Source organism: Haliotis rufescens, unplaced genomic scaffold (assembly GCF_023055435.1).
Source record: "Haliotis rufescens isolate VD_foot unplaced genomic scaffold, xgHalRufe1.0.p SCAF_50, whole genome shotgun sequence".
Classification (NCBI taxonomy): domain Eukaryota; kingdom Metazoa; phylum Mollusca; class Gastropoda; order Lepetellida; family Haliotidae; genus Haliotis; species Haliotis rufescens.
Window position 1 is genome coordinate 422847 of NW_025964224.1, and position 23031 is coordinate 445877.

The 23031-nt window shown below is 46.5% G+C and overlaps 2 protein-coding genes across 3 annotated transcripts in view; one reads left to right on the top strand and one right to left on the bottom strand.

The window, feature by feature from the left end:
• Nucleotides 1-14311, bottom strand: part of LOC124151387 (WW domain-binding protein 4-like) — a 28878-nt gene extending 14567 nt beyond the window's left edge. Inside the window, exons 1-5 of one of the 2 annotated variants that reach the window (XM_048384809.1) lie at nucleotides 14154-14311; nucleotides 11664-11749; nucleotides 10472-10534; nucleotides 10054-10125; nucleotides 2784-2868 (exon numbers count right to left, since the gene is read on the bottom strand). In XM_048384809.1, coding sequence (XP_048240766.1) covers nucleotides 2784-2868; nucleotides 10054-10125; nucleotides 10472-10534; nucleotides 11664-11738 — 295 coding nt within the window. In that variant the 5' untranslated portion in view covers nucleotides 11739-11749; nucleotides 14154-14311. Of the gene's footprint in view, nucleotides 1-2783; nucleotides 2869-10053; nucleotides 10126-10471; nucleotides 10535-11663; nucleotides 11750-13286; nucleotides 13654-14153 lie in introns of those variants that run through there. The other variant, XM_046523809.2, reaches the window with a different exon arrangement.
• Nucleotides 13640-23031, top strand: part of LOC124151386 (MBT domain-containing protein 1-like) — a 32390-nt gene continuing 22998 nt past the window's right edge. Inside the window, exons 1-8 of the mRNA XM_046523808.2 lie at nucleotides 13640-13775; nucleotides 14484-14499; nucleotides 14977-15110; nucleotides 18228-18414; nucleotides 18933-19105; nucleotides 22227-22302; nucleotides 22464-22543; nucleotides 22679-22796. Coding sequence (XP_046379764.1) covers nucleotides 13773-13775; nucleotides 14484-14499; nucleotides 14977-15110; nucleotides 18228-18414; nucleotides 18933-19105; nucleotides 22227-22302; nucleotides 22464-22543; nucleotides 22679-22796 — 787 coding nt within the window. The 5' untranslated portion in view covers nucleotides 13640-13772. The remainder of the gene's footprint in view (nucleotides 13776-14483; nucleotides 14500-14976; nucleotides 15111-18227; nucleotides 18415-18932; nucleotides 19106-22226; nucleotides 22303-22463; nucleotides 22544-22678; nucleotides 22797-23031) is intronic.

The window sequence follows — 23031 nt, forward strand, 5'->3', positions numbered from 1 at the left end:
CTTCCTGACAACATAACCACACACTATCTTCCTGACAACATAACCAGTGTCCACACACTATTTTCCTGACATCATAACCAGTGTCCACACACAATTTCTTGACATCATAACAAGTGCTAATATACTATCTGCCTGACAACACAACCAGTGTTCACACACTATCTTCCTGACAACATAACCACACACTATCTTCCTGACAACATAACCAGTGCCCACACACTATCTTCCTGACAACATAACCAGTGTCCACACACTATCTGCCTGACAACATAACCAGTGTCCACATACTATCTGTCTGACAACATAACCAGTGTCCACACGCTATTTTCCTGACATCATAACAAGTGCCAATATACTATCTGCCTGACAACACAACCAATGTCCACACACTATCTTCCTGACAACATAACCAGTGCCCACACACTATCTGCCTGACAACATAACCAGTGTCCACATATTATCTGTCTGACAACATAACCAGTGTCCACATACTATTTTCCTGACATCATAACAAGTGCCAATATACTATCTGCCTGACAACACAACCAGTGTCCACACACTATCTTCCTGACAACATAACCAGTGTCCACACACTATCTGCCTGACAACATAACCAGTGTCTACACACTATCTGCCTGACAACACAACCAGTGTCCACACACTATCTTCCTGACAACATAACCAGTGCCCACACTATCTTCCTGACAACATAACCAGTGTCCACATACTATCTGTCTGACAACATAACCAGTGTCCACACACTATTTTCCTGACATCATAACAAGTGCCAATATACTATCTGCCTGACAACACAACCAGTGTCCACACACTATCTTCCTGACAACATAACCACACACTATCTGCCTGACAACATAACCAGTGTCCATACACTATTTTCCTGACATCATAACAAGTGCAAATATACTATCTGCCTGACAACACAACCAGTGTCCACACACTATCTCCCTGACAACATAACCAGTGTCCACACACTATCTGTCTGACAACATAACCAGTGTCCACACACTATCTGCCTGACAACACAACCAGTGTCCTCACACTATTTTCCTGACATCATAACCAGTGTCAACACACTATTTTCCTGACAACATAACCAGTGTCCACACACTATTTTCCTGACAACATAACCAGTGTCAACACACTATCTGCCTGACAACACAACCAGTGTCAACACACTATCTTCCTGACATCATAACCAGTGTCAACACACTATTTTCCTGACAACATAACCAGTGTCCACACACTATCTGCCTGACAACACAACCAGTGCCCCCACACTATCTTCCTGACATCATAACCAGTGTCAACACACTATTTTCCTGACAACATAACCAGTGTCCACACACTATTTTCCTGACATCATAACCAGTGTCCACACACAATTTCTTGACATCATAACAAGTGCCAATATACTATCTGCCTGACAACATAACCAGTGTCCACACACTATCTGCCTGACAACACAACCAGTGCCCCCACACTATCTTCCTGACATCATAACCAGTGTCAACACACTATTTTCCTGACAACATAACCAGTGTCCACACACTATTTTCCTGACATCATAACCAGTGTCCACACACAATTTCTTGACATCATAACAAGTGCCAATATACTATCTGCCTGACAACACAACCAGTGTCCACACACTATCTTCCTGACAACATAACCACACACTATCTTCCTGACAACATAACCAGTGCCCACACACTATCTTCCTGACAACATAACCAGTGTCCACACACTATCTTTCTGACAACATAACCAGTGTCCACACACTATTTTCCTGACAACATAACCAGTGTTCACACATTATCTGCCTGACAACATAACCAGTGCCCACACACTATCTTCCTGACAACATAACCACACACTATCTTCCTGACAACATAACCAGTGTCCACACACTATCTGTCTGACAACATAACCAGTGTCCACACACTATCTGTCTGACAACATAACCAGTGCCCACACACTATCTGTCTGACAACATAGCCAGTGTCCACACACTATCTGTCTGACAACATATCCACACACTGTCTGCCTGACAACATAACCACACACTGTCTGTCTGACAACATATCCACACACTGTCTGCCTGACAACATAACCACACAGTGTCTGTTGTGATGAGAAAGAGAATGATGTGGCAGGAATCTCTCGGGCATGTCCACACCAAGACAGAAAGAAGAAGGAGAAATGCATAGCGTGAGATGGGATAAGTTTAAAAAATTAACTTGGCAGCCTCAATGACATCAAGACATTATTAACTTTGCAGCTTCAAGAAACAAAGATATAATATAATTTACAGGTTTTGAATTTTGTGACAAATACTTTCTAATCTAATCTAATCTAATATGTAATTAGGTAAGGTGAAATTGGGTTTAACGTCGCGTCCAAGATTATTGCACTCATAAAGTGAGGTGCATGCACGTGTGTGTGTGTGGCTGCTTGTACTAGTCTGAACTGATGCCGATTTATAGTGCTAGCACACTGAGATACCATGCCGCAGTTTCACATGAATACCCCACTCAGACACATTATACTGACTCCGAGCAGACCAGTCCTTGTTTTAGCTTAATGCCGAGCACCAGACAGGGTAACAACAAGTAATATCTTTTAACGTCTTTTGGTATGACGTGACCGGGGATCGAACCCCGGACTTTCCGCTCTCCGGCTGGACGCTCTACCACTAGACCAAAGAGGCGGTACAATATGTAATTATGGTTAAACTTCAGCAAGAGTACCTGCCCAATACTCACCTTTGGCAGCTTTTGCCTTAGCAAAATATTTGGCCGCTAATGCAGGATCATTTTCTAAATCTTTTTTGAATGCCTCTAAAGCTGCCTGAAATGAAAGGAATGTCGTCATTCTTGGTGGCAAGAGGCAAGAGCGTCCAGTAGCCTTATTATCAAAATCTTGTTTCACACCCTCGCCACATCAAGCCCACTTTCCTGTGCTAAATATGACTGGACTATCCCACATATCGATAGTCCAATCAGAAAAGGTTGCACAAAATCAACATCCACGATTGGTGAATATTTGTATGATTTTGATTTACCGCTGCCAGTCATTGTTGACACGAATAAATCTTTACAATCTCTTAAACCCCTAAATGATTGCCTATGTTTTTGAGTCAGGGAGAAAATTGTGAATGTTTTCATTATCTAATCGACGAGGCCGCCGCCTATGGTAGTCACCATCTTTGTGAAGCTATACAAGATAAGAACAGTGATCTGATTGGATATCGCATTTTCATTACCAGGGGCACTATGAGAGGTGGCACCAGGTTCAAGGCAAGAAAAGTGGCCTTGATGTGGCAAGTGTAGAAACTAGGCTTTGATACAGGCTAGTGGACACGCTTGCCTCGGGAAGACTTGGAAACTAGGCTTTGATATAGGCTAGTGGACACGCTTGCCTTGGGAAGACGTAGAAACTAGGCTTTGATACAGGCTAGTGGACACGCTTGCCTCGGGAAGACGTAGAAACTAGGCTTTGATATAGGCTAGTGGACACGCTTGCCTCGGGAAGACGTAGAAGCTAGGCTTTGACATAGGCTAGTGGACACGCTTGCCTTGGGAAGACGTAGAAACTAGGCTTTGATACAGGCTAGTGGACACGCTTGCCTTGGGAAGACGTAGAAACTAGGCTTTGATATAAGCTAGTGGACACGCTTGCCTCGGGAAGACGTAGAAACTAGGCTTTGACATAGGCTAGTGGACACGCTTGCCTCGGGAAGACGTAGAAACTAGGCTTTGATACAAGCTAGTGGACACGCTTGCCTTGGGAAGACGTAGAAACTAGGCTTTGATATAAGCTAGTGGACACGCTTGCCTCGGGAAGACGTAGAAACTAGGCTTTGACATAGGCTAGTGGACACGCTTGCCTCGGGAAGACGTAGAAACTAGGCTTTGATATAGGCTAGTGGACACGCTTGCCTCGGGAAGACGTAGAAGCTAGGCTTTGACATAGGCTTGTGGACACGCTTGCCTTGGGAAGACGTAGAAGCTAGGCTTTGACATAGGCTAGTGGACACGCTTGCCTCGGGAAGACGTAGAAACTAGGCTTTGATACAAGCTAGTGGTCACGCTTGCCTTGGGAAGACGTAGAAACTAGGCTTTGATATAAGCTAGTGAACACGCTTGCCTCGGGAAGACGTAGAAACTACGCTTTGATATAGGCTAGTGGACACGCTTGCCTCGGGAAGACGTAGAAACTAGGCTTTGACATAGGCTAGTGGACACGCTTGCCTCGGGAAGACGTAGAACCTAGGCTTTGACATAGGCTTGTGGACATGCTTGCCTCGGGAAGACGTAGAAACTAGGCTTTGACATAGGCTAGTGGACACGCTTGCCTCGGGAAGACGTAGAAACTAGGCTTTGATATAGGCTAGTGGACACGCTTGCCTCGGGAAGACGTAGAAACTAGGCTTTGACATAGGCTAGTGGACATGCTTGCCTCGGGAAGACGTAGAAGCTAGGCTTTGACATAGGCTTGTGGAAACGCATGCCTCGGGAAGACGTAGAAACTACACTTTGATATAGGCTAGTGAACACGCTTGCCTCGGGAAGACGTAGAAACTAGGCTTTGATACAAGCTAGTGGACACGCTTGCCTCGGGAAGACGTAGAAGCTAGGCTTTGACATAGGCTAGTGGACACGCTTGCCTCGGGAAGACGTAGAAACTAGGCTTTGATACAAGCTAGTGGACACGCTTGCCTCGGGAAGACGTAGAAGCTAGGCTTTGACATAGGCTTGTGGATATGCTTGCCTCGGGAAGACGTAGAAACTACGCTTTGACATAGGCTAGTGGACACGCTTGCCTCGGGAAGACGTAGAAACTAGGCTTTGATATAGGCTAGTGGACACGCTTGCCTCGGGAAGACGTAGAAACTAGGCTTTGACATAGGCTAGTGGACATGCTTGCCTCGGGAAGACGTAGAAGCTAGGCTTTGACATAGGCTTGTGGACACGCTTGCCTCGGGAAGACGTAGAAACTACACTTTGATATAGGCTAGTGGACACGCTTGCCTCGGGAAGACGTAGAAACTAGGCTTTGACATAGGCTAGTGGACACGCTTGCCTCGGGAAGACGTAGAAACTAGGCTTTGATATAGGCTAGTGGACACGCTTGCCTCGGGAAGACGTAGAAACTAGGCTTTGACATAGGCTAGTGGACACGCTTGCCTCGGGAAGACGTAGAAGCTAGGCTTTGACATAGGCTTGTGGACACACTTGCCTCGGGAAGACGTAGAAACTAGGCTTTGACATAGGCTAGTGGACACGCTTGCCTCGGGAAGACGTAGAAACTAGGCTTTGACATAGGCTAGTGGACATGCTTGCCTCGGGAAGACGTAGAAGCTAGGCTTTGACATAGGCTTGTGGACACGCTTGCCTCGGGAAGACGTAGAAACTAGGCTTTGATATAAGCTAGTGAACACGCTTGCCTCGGGAAGACGTAGAAACTACGCTTTGATATAGGCTAGTGGACACGCTTGCCTCGGGAAGACGTAGAAACTAGGCTTTGACATAGGCTAGTGGACACGCTTGCCTCGGGAAGACGTAGAACCTAGGCTTTGACATAGGCTTGTGGACATGCTTGCCTCGGGAAGACGTAGAAACTAGGCTTTGACATAGGCTAGTGGACACGCTTGCCTCGGGAAGACGTAGAAACTAGGCTTTGATATAGGCTAGTGGACACGCTTGCCTCGGGAAGACGTAGAAACTAGGCTTTGACATAGGCTAGTGGACATGCTTGCCTCGGGAAGACGTAGAAGCTAGGCTTTGACATAGGCTTGTGGAAACGCATGCCTTGGGAAGACGTAGAAACTACACTTTGATATAGGCTAGTGAACACGCTTGCCTCGGGAAGACGTAGAAACTAGGCTTTGATACAAGCTAGTGGACACGCTTGCCTCGGGAAGACGTAGAAGCTAGGCTTTGACATAGGCTAGTGGACACGCTTGCCTCGGGAAGACGTAGAAACTAGGCTTTGATACAAGCTAGTGGACACGCTTGCCTCGGGAAGACGTAGAAGCTAGGCTTTGACATAGGCTTGTGGATACGCTTGCCTCGGGAAGACGTAGAAACTACGCTTTGACATAGGCTAGTGGACACGCTTGCCTCGGGAAGACGTAGAAACTAGGCTTTGATATAGGCTAGTGGACACGCTTGCCTCGGGAAGACGTAGAAACTAGGCTTTGACATAGGCTAGTGGACATGCTTGCCTCGGGAAGACGTAGAAGCTAGGCTTTGACATAGGCTTGTGGACACGCTTGCCTCGGGAAGACGTAGAAACTACACTTTGATATAGGCTAGTGGACACGCTTGCCTCGGGAAGACGTAGAAACTAGGCTTTGACATAGGCTAGTGGACACGCTTGCCTCGGGAAGACGTAGAAACTAGGCTTTGATATAGGCTAGTGGACACGCTTGCCTCGGGAAGACGTAGAAACTAGGCTTTGACATAGGCTAGTGGACACGCTTGCCTCGGGAAGACGTAGAAGCTAGGCTTTGACATAGGCTTGTGGACACACTTGCCTCGGGAAGACGTAGAAACTAGGCTTTGACATAGGCTAGTGGACACGCTTGCCTCGGGAAGACGTAGAAACTAGGCTTTGACATAGGCTAGTGGACATGCTTGCCTCGGGAAGACGTAGAAGCTAGGCTTTGACATAGGCTTGTGGACACGCTTGCCTCGGGAAGACGTAGCAACTACACTTTGATATAGGCTAGTGAACACGCTTGCCTCGGGAAGACGTAGAAACTAGGCTTTGATATAGGCTAGTGGACACGCTTGCCTCGGGAAGACGTAGAAACTAGGCTTTGACATAGGCTAGTGGACACGCTTGCCTCGGGAAGACGTAGAAACTAGGCTTTGATATAGGCTAGTGGACACGCTTGCCTCGGGAAGACGTAGAAACTAGGCTTTGATATAGGCTAGTGGACATGCTTGCCTCGGGAAGACGTAGAAGCTAGGCTTTGACATAGGCTTGTGGACACGCTTGCCTCGGGAAGACGTAGAAACTACACTTTGATATAGGCTTGTGAACACGCTTGCCTCGGGAAGACGTAGAAACTAGGCTTTGATATAGGCTAGTGGACACGCTTGCCTCGGGAAGACGTAGAAACTAGGCTTTGACATAGGCTAGTGGACACGCTTGCCTCGGGAAGACGTAGAAACTAGGCTTTGATATAGGCTAGTGGACACGCTTGCCTCGGGAAGACGTAGAAACTAGGCTTTGACATAGGCTAGTGGACACGCTTGCCTCGGGAAGACGTAGAAGCTAGGCTTTGACATAGGCTTGTGGACACGCTTGCCTCGGGAAGACGTAGAAACTAGGCTTTGACATAGGCTAGTGGACACGCTTGCCTCGGGAAGACGTAGAAACTAGGCTTTGATACAAGCTAGTGGTCACGCTTGCCTTGGGAAGACGTAGAAACTAGGCTTTGATATAAGCTAGTGGACACGCTTGCCTCGGGAAGACGTAGAAACTACATATTGATATAGGTTAGTGGACACGCTTGCCTTGGGAAGACGTAGATACTACACTTTGATATAGGCTAGTGAACACGCTTGCTTCGGGAAGACGTAGAAACTACGCTTTGATATAGGCTAGTGGACACGCTTGCCTCGGGAAGACGTAGAAACTATGCTTTGATATAGGCTAGTGAACACGCTTGCCTCAGTAAGACGTAGAAACTACACTTTGATAGGCTAGTGAACACGCTTGCTTCGGGAAGACGTAGAAACTATGCTTTGATACAGGCTAGTGGACACGCTTGCCTCGGGAAGACGGTTGTTTTAATGATCAGCAAAACTTGTCACAGGATTACTGCATTGTAGAGTTGATGCCCCAGTGGGTCAGGTCACACTGTGTAACATAGCAGGGTACTGGTGAGAGGGGAGTGTTGGTGTAACATAGCAAGGTATTGGTGAGAGGAGAGTGTTGGTGTAACATAGCAGGGTATTGGTGAGAGGGGAGAGTCGGTGTAACATAGCAGGGTACTGGTGAGAGGGGAGTGTCGGTGTAACATAGCAGGGTATTGGTGAGAGGAGAGTGTTGGTGTAACATAGCAGGGTATTGGTGAAAGGGGAGAGTCGGTGTAACATAGCAGGGTATTGGTGAGAGGAGAGTGTTGGTGTAACATAGCAGGGTATTGGTGAGAGGGGAGAGTCGGTGTCACATAGCAGGGTACTGGTGAGAGGGGAGTGTTGGTGTAACATGGCAGGGTATTAGTGAGAGGGGAGTGTTGGTGTAACATAGCAGGGTATTGGTGAGAGGAGAGTGTTGGTGTAACATAGCAGGGTATTGGTGAGAGGGGAGAGTCGGTGTAACATAGCAGGGTATTGGTGAGAGGAGAGTGTTGGTGTAACATGGCAGGGTATTTGTGAGAGGGGAGTGTTGGTGTAACATAGCAGGGTATTGGTGAGAGGAGAGTGTTGGTGTAACATAGCAGGGTATTGGTGAGAGGGGAGAGTCGGTGTAACATAGCAGGGTATTGGTGAGAGGAGAGTGTCGGTGTAACATGGCAGGGTATTAGTGAGAGGGGAGTGTTGGTGTAACATAGCGGGGTACTGGTGAGAGGGGAGCGTTGGTGTAACATAGCGGGGTACTGGTGAGAGGGGAGTGTTGGTGTAACATAGCGGGGTACTGGTGAGAGGGGAGTGTCGGCGTAACATGGCAGGGTACTGGTGAGAGGGGAGTGTCGGTGTAACATAGCAGGGTACTGGTGAGAGGGGAGTGTTGGTGTAACATGGCAGGGAACTGGTGAGAGGGGAGTGTCCGTGTAACATGGCAGGGTACTGGTGAGAGGGGAGTGTCGGTGTAACATGGCAGGGTATTGGTGAGAGGGGAGAGTCGGTGTAACATGGCAGGGTACTGGTGAGAGGGGAGTGTCGGTGTAACATGGCAGGGTATTGGTGAGAGGGGAGTGTCGGTGTAACATGGCAGGGTACTGGTGAGAGGGGAGTATCGGCGTAACATGGCGGGGTATTGGTGAGAGGGGAGCGTCGGTGTAACATGGCAGGGTACTGGTGAGAGGGGAGTGTCGGTGTAACATGGCAGGGTATTGGTGAGAGGGGAGTGTCAGTGTCACATAGCAGGGTATTGGTGAGAGGGGAGCGTCGGTGTAACATGGCAGGGTACTGGTGAGAGGGGAGCGTCTGTGTAATATGGCAGGGTATTGGTGAGAGGGGAGTGTTGGTGTAACATGGCAGGGTACTGGTGAGAGGGGAGTGTCGGTGTAACATGGCAGGGTATTGGTGAGAGGGGAGTGTCAGTGTCACATAGCAGGGTATCGGTGAGAGGGGAGCGTCGGTGTAACATGGCAGGGTACTGGTGAGAGGGGAGCGTCGGTGTAACATGGCAGGGTATTGGTGAGAGGGGAGTATTGGTGTAACATGGCAGGGTACTGGTGAGAGGGGAGCGTCGGTGTAACATGGCAGGGTATTGGTGAGAGGGGAGTATTGGTGTAACATAGCGGGGTACTGGTGAGAGGGGAGCGTCGGTGTAACATGGCAGGGTATTGGTGAGAGGGGAGTATTGGTGTAACATAGCAGGGTATTGGTGAGAGGGGAGTGTTGGTGTAACATAGCAGGGTACTGGTGAGAGGGGAGTGTCGGTGTAACATGGCAGGGTACTGGTGAGAGGGGAGTGTCAGTGTCACATAGCAGGAAATTAGTGAGAGGGGAGTGTTGGTGTAACATAGCAGGGTATTGGTGAGAGGGGAGTATTGGTGTAACATAGCAGGGTACTGGTGAGAGGGGAGCGTCGATGTAACATGGCAGGGTATTGGTGAGAGGGGAGTGTTGGTGTAACATAGCAGGGTATTGGTGAGAGGGGAGTATCGGTGTAACATGGCAGGGTACTGGTGAGAGGGGAGAGTCGGTGTAACATGGCAGGGTATCGGTGAAAGGGGAGGGTCGGTGTAACATAGCAGGGTATTGGTGAGAAGAGAGTGTTGGTGTAACATAGCAGGGTACTGGTGAGAGGGGAGTATTGGTGTCACATAGCATCTTGTCTGATGTTTACCTTCTCCATCTTCTGCAGATCGGACTCCATTTCTTCTTCTCGCTGGGCCTTCTCAATGCTTTTCTTCTTGACCTGAAACATCCATGCTGATTCTCTTAGAGTTGTCAAAACCAACAAACAAAAGGCCATGTTAAAAGACAGTCATCCACCAACATCCAGAGACTGGAAGAACTTAACTAACATGTGATCTAAAGTCACAATGGAATTCCTTTTTTCACATGACACCAGTATTAATTATTGCTTATGAAAACCTCTCACAAGGACTTAATGGTAAACGCAGATCGATTACATAAGCCTTGCCTGGGGAGTAACCAGTGTTTGGAATGAACACTAGATGGCTGTAATTGCCTCTGAGAATTAATGTCAGTTTTCAAATTTCCAAACCAAGCTTGTTTTTTTCCTATAACTTATGACTTACCTCTTCGATTCTTTTCTTGACATTTTCTTGATGCCTCTTCCCTTTTTCATGAAAATCAACACTCTGAAATCCATTCAGGTACAATATGTAAAAGATGTCAGGAACATTTTCTGAACATAATCAACATAAGGCAAGTTATTGAATTTATAACATGGGTTTTAATGGCACATTCGACATGTTCTGTGTCAATACCGACAGGCCAGACTACTTTATTCCTTGGTTCAGAGACATTTTGTGAAAAACCCTGCTTGTGAAGAAAATAAAAATATAAAAGACAATTCTGATTATCCTTTTGTTTTAATTATGTGTGCAGCTTGAGTTACGGTGTCATGTTGTATATAAATTTCTGATGAACAGGTATGTCGGTATTTCGGCGGAACACAAATAGAAAATGTGTTTCAAAATATTTTCTTTTTCACTTTTCATTTGTCAGAATCTGCTTATTACCCAAAAATGGATTGCCATATGAAGTTATGACTACACCATTATAGGCTTTGTTTGTTTAATGTTTAGCAAAAACAACCAAGTCACCGAGCATGACTATCCATCACCTCTTTTGACCAGCATTGGTTGCCGGGTACCAATTCTAACCTGGAATTTCAACGGTTCCAGACTACGAGAGAATCATCAGTAACAGACCATGTCCACATGGTCTTCTCATCGTGTATATATATATTACTATATTACTTATCAAGATTTGGAAACAAACAATAATGATCAGAGAGTCTGTGTCTACAGACAGCATGATGTTTGAAGTGATGTTACATGTTCGCCTCATCACAACTGACTCGGACTCAAATCTTCTTTAACTATTTAACTCAACACCATGAAGTTGTTCCACATGTCACCATCAGGTGGTACAGAGCTGGACATGATTTTTGGTTTTTGGTTTGTTGTTTGAAATGTGACAGTGGTCTGTAAATAATCAAGTCTGGACCAGACAATCCAGTGACTGACATCATGAGCATCAATCCACGCAATTGGGATACGATGACATGCATCAACAAAGTCAGTGAGCCTTACCACCCGATCCTGTTAGTCGCCTCTTACGACAAGCATAGTCACCTTTTACGGCAAGCATGGGTTGCTGAAGACCTATTCTACCCCGGATCTGGACGGGTCGAGCTCAACATGAATGTGATCTGTACACACAGCATAGGTCACTCACAGTCTAAGAACATCATGTACTTACAGGCTTGTTGTCCGTGATCCAGCATTTACAGAAGTCACAGAACTTGCGTGGGACTGACTTCCAGTAGGTGGCCATGTTGTGGCAAGCTGCAACAAACACGATCATCTCATCTTTGCTGAATACAATTCAGAATCAACAGCCCAGACTAATAAAATTTCACTCGTCTAATGAAAGTCTGTATATTAACAATAAAACACACTGGAAATGATGTCAAGTGACACTTTTGTGCTGGTACAATCTAACACTTTTAATACTGCTAAAAGCCACGTAAAACCAAACTCACTCACTCTCTCACTATTTCAGATTTCAGTGTGATTGAATGGTCATCGTCCTAATAGTAACCCCATCTGAGACAAACACCCAGTGGGAACAGGTCAAAACGGCCACGCCCAAAAGTCAAAATGGCCACTAACCCTAGTCATAAAAGCCACATGAAAAAGTATTAATATAAACCATAAATAGCGTTATATGGCAGTGTAGTTTATTGTTTAATAACGATTGTAACTGTGTTCGCAACTGATTTGACCTCTGTGGTCTAGTGGATATAGCATATGCCCAGGGAGCTGAAGGTCATGGGTTCGATTCCCTGGCCGTGTCATACCAAAAGACATCAAAAGATGGTACTTGTTGTTACCCTGCCTGGCGCTTGGCATAAAGGGGCTAGACAAGAATTGGACGGTTCTGAATGAGTATACTGTGTCTGAGTGGGGTATTCATGTTAAGCTTCGGCATGGTATTTCAGTGGGCTAGCACTGTAAAATCAGCATTTGGTCGGATTAGTACAAGCAGCCACACACACATATATGCATGCACGTTGCTATGTTAGTGCAACAAACTTGAATGCAAATAAACCACATTTCACCTCACCTTGTAATTGAATGTTTTCACATGTAGGTAAGCTCGTTAAGCTTTGCATCGAAAGTTGACTGATTTTTTAGTTATTTCTAATTGAGTGTTTTTACAAGTATGCCCCAAGTCTATGAGTCTTACCACCTGAAGCTCTTAAATTGGTTCTGACGACACAGATTACCTGACAAAGGTTCCCATTTGGCATTTCTTGTGTCTGGGGTAATTATTTAATCTAAATCCATGTTTGAAGTGAGGTGAAATGAGTTTTATGTAATATGCACTTAGCAGCCCAGCAAGAGGAATGATCAGTTGATTTACTTTTTTGTAAATCAACGGACAATTCCTCTCCATCAAAGGATCAACAGAAAATATATTGATTGATTAATCACCATTATCTTACACAGTAGACTTGTCAAAAGTAAGTGTTTACATGCTACACCCCCGTTATAGCGTCCGGAAGCGTATGATCCGACGATAAAATAGTGGCGAACATATTCATTGTGATGGGTGTCTTCACGCAAGGGGAACTTTTCTGTTACAGTATATTTGTGCAGTTTATCTTTTTAATGAACTTTCTGCAAGTAGCTCTTTGTTGTGATATATTTGTGTTCAATCATTCTTTTGCTGGTGTAGTGTCCAGTCAAATATACCGTACACTATCAACAGCTAGGACTGGAGAATCTGTCAAATTCAGTACGACCGGTGTACGTTTTATGTATGAATTAGACACGAAGGACATTCATGTTAATCAAAATGCCAGCTTTAAAATGTCACCTTATTTGTGGGTGATCGATGTAGTTTCAATTCACAACCAAAGATGATAATCTTGTTAAATCACTCAAAGTTTACAGTGACCCATGCTGTCGGAAGTTTACAATGATGGGCATGCGTAATGAGGAGTCGGGGATTTCTTCTGACGCTATTTGGGTTTGTGGAGCTGATTGGTTGAAATTGTTCATGCTGACCAATGAGATAGCTAAATACTATATACACGCACCGGTTTTGTCACGTGGTTATATGTGTCCGAAATAATGTAGTAGAGCAAATATGATTGGACTACACGGAGAATTTGTGCCAGTTTCCGTAAATTCAACCAATAGAAATTTATTTTGGATGTTATGCAGATTTTACGTGCGCAGGCGTAATGAGGTGGCCTTTGTTGTCCCTGAAAATCTGGGCACCACGACGATGGTTTTAGAGACTGAAGTGTCATTACATAAGAACTAATTAGCTGTCACCGAGTTTACATGTGTGTGCAAGATGGTATGTGTTTATATTCTGTAAAAGCTTGTGGTAGAACGCTCGGACATACATTTTTGAGCAGTCGTCATACACGAGGCTCCGATTTGAAGCAGGCCGAACTGTTTTAAGCTTGCAGCTGGTTGAATGTTTATGTTTTGCCTCAGTCAAAACACACGAATTGTGTGACCCATTTACGATGAAAATACACACTTTTTGTAGTAGTAAAGCAAATTATTAATCCTTGCTTATATCGACAATGCTTGAGAAACATTGACAGCGTGTTTGTTAAATACTTCCCTCTTATACAGCGGGCAGAGACGTGGATCTGTCAAAAAGCTCCTAATTAGGTCGTCCAGAACATCAGGTTACACTAGCACTAGCAGTGTTGATGCTCGTTACCTGGGCAGCGTAGAGGTACCTCAGTCAACTTCACTCAAAGTCTTATGTACTTTCACTTTCAATACATTTATGAACGAATAAATGTAGTCTTAAATGTTGGTTAAGAGCCACAATGATGGCCGGCTGGTGTAGCTTGGCCATAACTAGCCCAGGTACTAGTGACAGGTAGATCTGTAATGGGAAGACAAGGGAGACAATTTTAGATATGAAAACCAAAAAAAGGTGGTTCTTGAAGCGAAAGATCAACCAGAATGTCTTTATATTTGGCTTGATGTGTGATTTATGTTGGGATAACCTTAATGTGAATTTTTGTACTGTTTTCTTTTCCAGGATCCTGGGGATACAGGTATGTAGTCACTCATCAGCCTCGGTTCTTTTATCTAACGGTAAACGGTTAGCAGGTAGTATAGTGGTTAAAGCATTCACTCGTCACGCCGAAACCTGGGTTCGATTCCCCACATAGGTACAAAGTGTGAATCCCATTTCTGGTGTTCCCAGCTGTGATATTGCTGGAATCTTGTTAAAAGTGGCATTAAAACCTTACTCACCCAGTCTTCTATAAACATGACAGAGAGTAAGTAAAGAGCCCTACTTTCTAGGTTGATTTGGAAGTAATAATATTGGTTCTAAATACATTTCACAAGACAGCAATCAGATTACTTTAGCTGTACACCAGCCTGATCATAATGGTTATTCATACCCCTTTCCAAGACCAATCATTGTTGTAGAAATGTTGTAACAAACACTGATGGCATATAACTGCCTTATGCTTTCCTTTTTTCATATATGTGATTAATGAATTATTGATTGTATTTTTATCCAGATTGGGGAGGGTTAAATTTGACGGAACCGAATGAGGTTGACTCAATGATTGATGCTTATCAGAAGAATGATGTGAATACAATAGGATCAGGAGATGTCCGCTCTGACACAGTGTATGATAACACTTCCATGGGGGTAAGTAGCAAGCAATGTAGTGATTTAAATGTGTAACTGTAAAGTCACTGTTTGTTGTCATGATATAAATGTCCAACTGTTGACTCACTGATGTAGTGTCGTGTCTCTGCAACTGTTGAATCCCTGTTTGGGTGTTATATCTGTCCAACTGTTGACTCACTGATGTATTGTTGTATGTGTCCAACTGTTGACTCACCGATGTAGTGTTGTATCTGTCCAACTGTTGAGTCACTGATATAGTGTTGTATCTGTCCAACTGTTGATGCACTGTTGTAGTGTTGTATCTGTCCATCTGTTGAGTCACTGATATAGTGTTATATCTGTCCAACTGTTGACTCACTGATGTAGTGTTGTATGTGTCCAACTGTTGACTCACCGATGTAGTGTTGTATCTGTCCAACTGTTGAGTCACTGATATAGTGTTGTATCTGTCCAACTGTTGATGCACTGTTGTAGTGTTGTATCTGTCCAACTGTTGAGTCACTGATATAGTGTTATATCTGTCCAACTGTTGACTCACTGATGTAGTGTTGTATGTGTCCAACTGTTGACTCACCGATGTAGTGTTGTATCTGTCCAACTGTTGAGTCACTGATATAGTGTTGTATCTGTCCAACTGTTGATGCACTGTTGTAGTGTTGTATCTGTCCAACTGTTGAGTCACTGATATAGTGTTATATCTGTCCAACTGTTGACTCACTGATGTAGTGTTGTATGTGTCCAACTGTTGACTCACCGATGTAGTGTTGTATCTGTCCAACTGTTGACTCACTGTCTGATGTAGTGTTGTATCTGTCCAACTGTTGACTCACCGATGTAGTGTTGTATATCTGTCCAACTGTTGACTCACTGTTGTAGTGTTGTATCTGTCCAACTGTTGACTCACTGATGTAGTGTTGTATCTGTCCAACTGTTGACTCACTGATGTAGTGTTGTATTTGTCCAACTGTTGACACACTGATGTAGTGTTGTATATCTGTCCAACTGTTGACTCACTGATATAGTGTTGTATCTGTCCAACTGTTGACTCACTGTTGTAGTGTTGTATCTGTCCAACTGTTGACTCACTGTTGTAGTGTTGTATCTGTCCAACTGTTGACTCACTGATGTAGTGTTGTATCTGTCCAACTGTTGACTCACTGATGTAGTGTTGTATCTGTCCAACTGTTAACTCACCGATGTAGTGTTGTATCTGTCCAACTGTTGACTCACCGATATAGTGTTGTATCTGTCCAACTGTTGACTCACTGATGTAGTGTTGTATCTGTCCAACTGTTGACTCACTGATAAAGTGCTGTATCTGTCCAACTGTTGACTCACTGATGTAGTGTTGTATCTGTCCAACTGTTGACTCACTGTTGTAGTGTTGTATCTGTCCAACTGTTGACTCACTGTTATAGTGTTGTATCTGTCCAACTGTTGACTCACTGATGTAGTGTTGTATCTGTCCAACTGTTGACTCACTGTTATAGTGTTGTATCTGTCCAACTGTTGACTCACTGATGTAGTGTTGTATCTGTCCAACTGTTGACTCACTGTTGTAGTGTTGTATCTGTCCAACTGTTGACTCACCGTTGTAGTGTTGTATCTGTCCAACTGTTGACTCACTGTTGTAGTGTTGTATCTGTCCAACTGTTGACTCACCGTTGTAGTGTTGTATCTGTCCAACTGTTGACTCACTGTTGTAGTGTTGTATCTGTCCAACTGTTGACACACTGATGTAGTGTTGTATCTGTCCAACTGTTGACTCACTGTTGTAGTGTTGTATCTGTCCAACTGTTGACTCACTGTTGTAGTGTTGTATCTGTCCAACTGTTAACTCACCGATGTAGTGTTGTATCTGTCCAACTGTTGACTCACTGATGTAGTGTTGTATCTGTCCAACTGTTGACTCACCGATGTAGTGTTGTATCTGTCCAACTGTTGACTCACTGTTGTAGTGTTGTATCTGTCCAACTGTTGACTCACTGATGTAGTGTTGTGTATGTCCAACTGTTGACTCACTGATGCAGTGTTGTATCTGTCCAACTGTTGACACACTGATGTAGTGTTGTATCTGTCCAACTGTTGACTCACTGTTGTAGTGTTGTATTTGTCCAACTGTTGACTCACTGATGTAGTGTTGTATCTGTCCAACTGTTGACTCACTGTCTGATGTAGTGTTGTATCTGTCCAACTGTTGACTCACTGTTGTAGTGTTGTATCTGTCCAACTGTTGACTCACCGTTGTAGTGTTGTATCTGTCCAACTGTTGACTCACTGTTGTAGTGTTGTATCTGTCCAACTGTTGACACACTGATGTAGTGTTGTATCTGTCCAACTGTTGACTCACTGTTGTAGTGTTGTATCTGTCCAACTGTTGACTCACTGTTGTAGTGTTGTATCTGTCCAACTGTTAACTCACCGATGTAGTGTTGTATCTGTCCAACTGTTGACTCACTGATGTAGTGTTGTATCTGTCCAACTGTTGACTCACTGATGTAGTGTTGTATTTGTCCAACTGTTGACTCACTGTCTGATGTAGCGTTGTATCTGTCCAACTGTTGACTCACTGTTGTAGTGTTGTATTTGTCCAACTGTTGACTCACTGATGTAGTGTTGTATCTGTCCAACTGTTGACTCACTGTCTGATGTAGTGTTGTATCTGTCCAACTGTTGACTCACTGTTGTAGTGTTGTATTTGTCCAACTGTTGACTCACTGTCTGATGTAGTGTTGTATTTGTCCAACTGTTGACTCACTGTCTGATGTAGCGTTGTATCTGTCCAACTGTTGACTCACTGATGTAGTGTTGTATTTGTCCAACTGTTGACTCACTGTCTGATGTAGCGTTGTATCTGTCCAACTGTTGACTCACTGATGTAGTGTTGTATCTGTCCAACTGTTGACTCACTGATGTAGTGTTGTATTTGTCCAACTGTTGACTCACTGTCTGATGTAGCGTTGTATCTGTCCAACTGTTGACTCACTGATGTAGTGTTGTATTTGTCCAACTGTTGACTCACTGTCTGATGTAGCGTTGTATCTGTCCAACTGTTGACTCACTGATGTAGTGTTGTATTTGTCCAACTGTTGACTCACTGATGTAGTGTTGTATCTGTCCAACTGTTGTTTGCAGGTGGACGATGACTACATGAACACACTGGTGTTGTATGATGGCTACGACAGCTACAATGAAAGTGGGGAGAGCTCGGAGGAGGATGAGGAGAATCAAGGGGACTACTTTTCCTCCTTTCAGACCTTCCCACAGTCAGGCTTCAGTAAACCCACACAGTTTCGCTTCATGAACGGGAAGGATGGCATGGGTGAGCACGGACATCAAACGTTGTTGTTACCTCAAGTACATGATGATGCTTCCGTGGTTGGTTGGTTTGTTGTTTAACGCCGCACGCAGCAATATTCCAGCTAAATGACGGTTGTCTGTAAATAATCGAGTCTGGACCAGATAGTCCAGTGATTGTCATCATGAGCATCGATCCGCGCATTTAGGATCAATGACGTGCATCAACCAAGTCAGCAAGCCAGGCCACCTGTTCCCGTTAGTAGCCTCAAACGACAAGCATCGTCACCTTTTATGGCAAGCATGGGTTGCTGAAGACTTATTCTACCCCGGATCTTCACGGGTTGATGATAGTCCCTAGGGAAATGTTAGTATTTAACATGACAAGGTACAAAGGAGTCTACTTGTCCGAAACAAGTAAAATTCAGAAAAGAGTAGTGACATTGTCAAAATTTACCTTTGGAGTCATTTTGTGTTGACTCATTCATTTGCTAGTTTGTGGCCTGGATTAGTAGATCTGTGATTTCTGTTGTTTGTTTGCAGCAACATGTGAGAAGTGTGGCACAGTTGGTATCAAACATGCATTCTACTCCAAGTCCAAGAGATTCTGTAGCTTGTCCTGCTCTCGGAGCTTTGCCACGGCCCGCAGAGAGGGCAAGCCGTCACCCCCACCTTATAAGGAGGAGCCCCCACCAAAGAAACTCCATGTACTGGCAGTGAGTATCTTTCAGTTCTACAGTCTCACACAGGACCTTGCTGGCAGGTAGTGGAGTGTCTCACACAGGACCTTGCTGGCAGGTAGTGGAGTGGGTAGAGTGTCTCACACAGGGCCTTGCTGGCAGGTAGTGGGGTGGGTGGAGTGTCTCACACCGGACCTTGCTGGTAGGTAGTGGGGTGGGTAGAGTGTCTCACACAGGTCCTTGCTGGCAGGTAGTGGGGTGGGTAGAGCGTCTCACACAGGTCCTGGCTGGCAGGTAGTGGGGTGGGTAGAGTGTCTCACACAGGACCTTGCTGGCAGGTAGTGGGGTGGGTAGAGTGTCTCACACAGGTCCTTGCTGGTAGGTTGTGGGGTGGGTAGAGTGTCTCACACAGGTCCTCGCTGGCAGGTTGTGGGGTGGGTAGAGTGTCTCACACAGGTCCTCGCTGGCAGGTAGTGGAGTGGGTAGAGTGTCTCACACAGGACCTTGCTGGCAGGTAGTGGGGTGGGTAGAGTGTCTCACACAGGTCCTTGCTGGCAGGTAGTGGAGTGGGTAGAGTGTCTCACACAGGTCCTCGCTGGCAGGTAGTGGAGTGGGTAGAGTGTCTCACACAGGACCTTGCTGGCAGGTAGTGGGGTGGGTAGAGTGTCTCACACAGGACCTTGCTGGCAGGTAGTGGAGTGGGTAGAGTGTCTCACACAGGTCCTCGCTGGCAGGTAGTGGAGTTGGTAGAGTGTCTCACACAGGACCTTGCTGGCAGGTAGTGGGGTGGGTAGAGAGTCTCACACAGGACCTTGCTGGCAGGTAGTGGGGTGGGTAGAGTGTCTCACACAGGTCCTCGCTGGCAGGTAGTGGGGTGGGTAGAGTGTCTCACACAGGACCTTGCTGGCAGGTAGTGGGGTGGGTAGAGAGTCTCACACAGGACCTCGCTGGCAGGTAGTGGAGTGGGTAGAGTGTCTCACACAGGTCCTCGCTGGCAGGTAGTGGAGTGGGTAGAGTGTCTCACACAGGACCTTGCTGGCAGGTAGTGGAGTGGGTAGAGTGTCTCACACAGGACCTTGCTGGCAGGTAGTGGGGTGGGTAGAGTGTCTCACACAGGTCCTTGCTGGCAGGTTGTGGGGTGGGTAGAGTGTCTCACACAGGTCCTCGCTGGCAGGTAGTGGGGTGGGTAGAGTGTCTCACACAGGACCTTGCTGGCAGGTAGTGGAGCGGGTAGAGTGTCTCACACAGGTCCTCGCTGGCAGGTAGTGGAGTGGGTAGAGTGTCTCACACAGGACCTTGCTGGCAGGTAGTGGGGTGGGTAGAGTGTCTCACACAGGTCCTTGCTGGCAGGTTGTGGGGTGGGTAGAGTGTCTCACACAGGTCCTTGCTGGCAGGTAGTGGGGTGGGTAGAGTGTCTCACACAGGTCCTCGCTGGCAGGTAGTGGAGTGGGTAGAGTGTCTCACACAGGACCTTGCTGGCAGGTAGTGGAGTGGGTAGAGTGTCTCACACAGGACCTTGCTGGCAGGTAGTGGAGTGGGTAGAGTGTCTCACACAGGTCCTAGCTGGCAGGTAGTGGAGTGTCTCACACAGGACCTTGCTGGCAGGTAGTGGGGTGGGTAGAGCGTCTCACACAGGACCTTGCTGGCAGGTAGTGGAGTGGGTAGAGTGTCTCACACAGGTCCTAGCTGGCAGGTAGTGGGGTGGGTAGAGTGTCTCACACAGGTCCTTGCTGGCAGGTAGTGGAGTGGGTAGAGTGTCTCACACAGGTCCTGGCTGGCAGGTAGTGGGGTGGGTAGAGCGTATCACACAGGACCTTGCTGGCAGGTAGTGGGGTGGGTAGAGTGTCTCACACAGGTCCTCGCTGGCAGGTAGTGGGGTGGGTAGAGTGTCTCACACAGGTCCTCGCTGGCAGGTTGTGGGGTGGGTAGAGTGTCTCACACAGGTCCTCGCTGGCAGGTAGTGGAGTGGGTAGAGTGTCTCACACAGGACCTTGCTGGCAGGTTGTGGGGTGGGTAGAGTGTCTCACACAGGTCCTTGCTGGTAGGTTGTGGGGTGGGTAGAGTGTCTCACACAGGACCTTGCTGGCAGGTAGTGGGGTGGGTAGAGTGTCTCACACAGGTCCTTGCTGGCAGGTTGTGGGGTGGGTAGAGTGTCTCACACAGGTCCTCGCTGGCAGGTAGTGGGGTGGGTAGAGTGTCTCACACAGGACCTTGCTGGCAGGTAGTGGAGTGGGTAGAGTGTCTCACACAGGTCCTCGCTGGCAGGTAGTGGAGTGGGTAGAGTGTCTCACACAGGACCTTGCTGGCAGGTAGTGGGGTGGGTAGAGTGTCTCACACAGGTCCTTGCTGGCAGGTTGTGGGGTGGGTAGAGTGTCTCACACAGGTCCTTGCTGGCAGGTATTGGGGTGGGTAGAGTGTCTCACACAGGTCCTCGCTGGCAGGTAGTGGAGTGGGTAGAGTGTCTCACACAGGACCTTGCTGGCAGGTAGTGGAGTGGGTAGAGTGTCTCACACAGGACCTTGCTGGCAGGTAGTGGAGTGGGTAGAGTGTCTCACACAGGTCCTAGCTGGCAGGTAGTGGAGTGTCTCACACAGGACCTTGCTGGCAGGTAGTGGGGTGGGTAGAGTGTCTCACACAGGACCTTGCTGGCAGGTAGTGGAGTGGGTAGAGTGTCTCACACAGGTCCTAGCTGGCAGGTAGTGGGGTGGGTAGAGTGTCTCACACAGGTCCTCGCTGGCAGGTAGTGGAGTGGGTAGAGTGTCTCACACAGGACCTTGCTGGCAGGTTGTGGGGTGGGTAGAGTGTCTCACACAGGTCCTTGCTGGTAGGTTGTGGGGTGGGTAGAGTGTCTCACACAGGACCTTGCTGGCAGGTAGTGGAGTGGGTAGAGCGTCTCACACAGGACCTTGCTGGCAGGTAGTGGAGTGGGTAGAGTGTCTCACACAGGACCTTGCTGGCAGGTAGTGGAGTGGGTAGAGTCTCCCTTTCAGAGCTCTGTTTTGCTATCGCAGTGTAAAACCTCAGTCACTCATTTTCTTTTAGAGCTGCTTGATACTACTCAGTGTAGCCATCTGTGTTGCCAAAAATGTTGTTTCTACAATATTATATATTTCTGTCCAAATAATCATATTCATCTTGTATACAACTCCTTTTTTAGAGCAAGGGACGGCAGACGCCCAAGAAACATTCTAAGCAAAGCATGGGACATTCTCAAAAGTCTACCACAAGATTCGGTGAGTGAACATGATGGCTGTACTAGAAAAAAAATCACAATTTCAAAGATCACATCCTATAAAACATTGTAACGACTGGTGCATTTGTAGCACAGATAACTAATGCAGTAAGATGTGACTCATTCATGTTTGGTTTAAAGTTTGTTTTTCTTGTCTAACAGATTCCTTCAGAGTATTTGACTGGGGTCCGTACCTCGTCTCTACGGGTTCCCAGGCCGCCCCCGTCAGCTGCTTCAAACATGTGAGTAGCACCACGGCCATCATCAGTTGTATGGTGGTATTTGGCCACACATAAAACAGTGAATAAAGTTTAAGCTCAATTTGTTTCACTATTGAAAATAACTGTCTTACATTTGTCTCGTCTTGTGTTTTGCAGGTGCCGATGTCTGACTGCTGGGATCAGATGACAGTGGGGATGAAGGTGGAGGTCGCCAACAGCGACAACGATGTGGCCCGGGAGGTCTACTGGATAGCAACCGTCATCAAGATAGCAGGTAGGTTCCCCGTCAAGGTAGGTCCCCCCTGTCAAGGTAGGTCCCCCGTCAAGGTAGGTCCCCCGTCAAGGTAGGTCCCCCGTCAAGGTAGGTGTCCCTTCAAGGTAGGTTCCCCCGTCAAGGTAGGTTCCCCCGTCTTCAAGATATAACGTAGCTCCCATCGTTATGAAGATAGAAGGTAGGTTCACCTGTCATCAGGATAGAATGTAGGTCCCACCGTCATTAACGTAGCTAC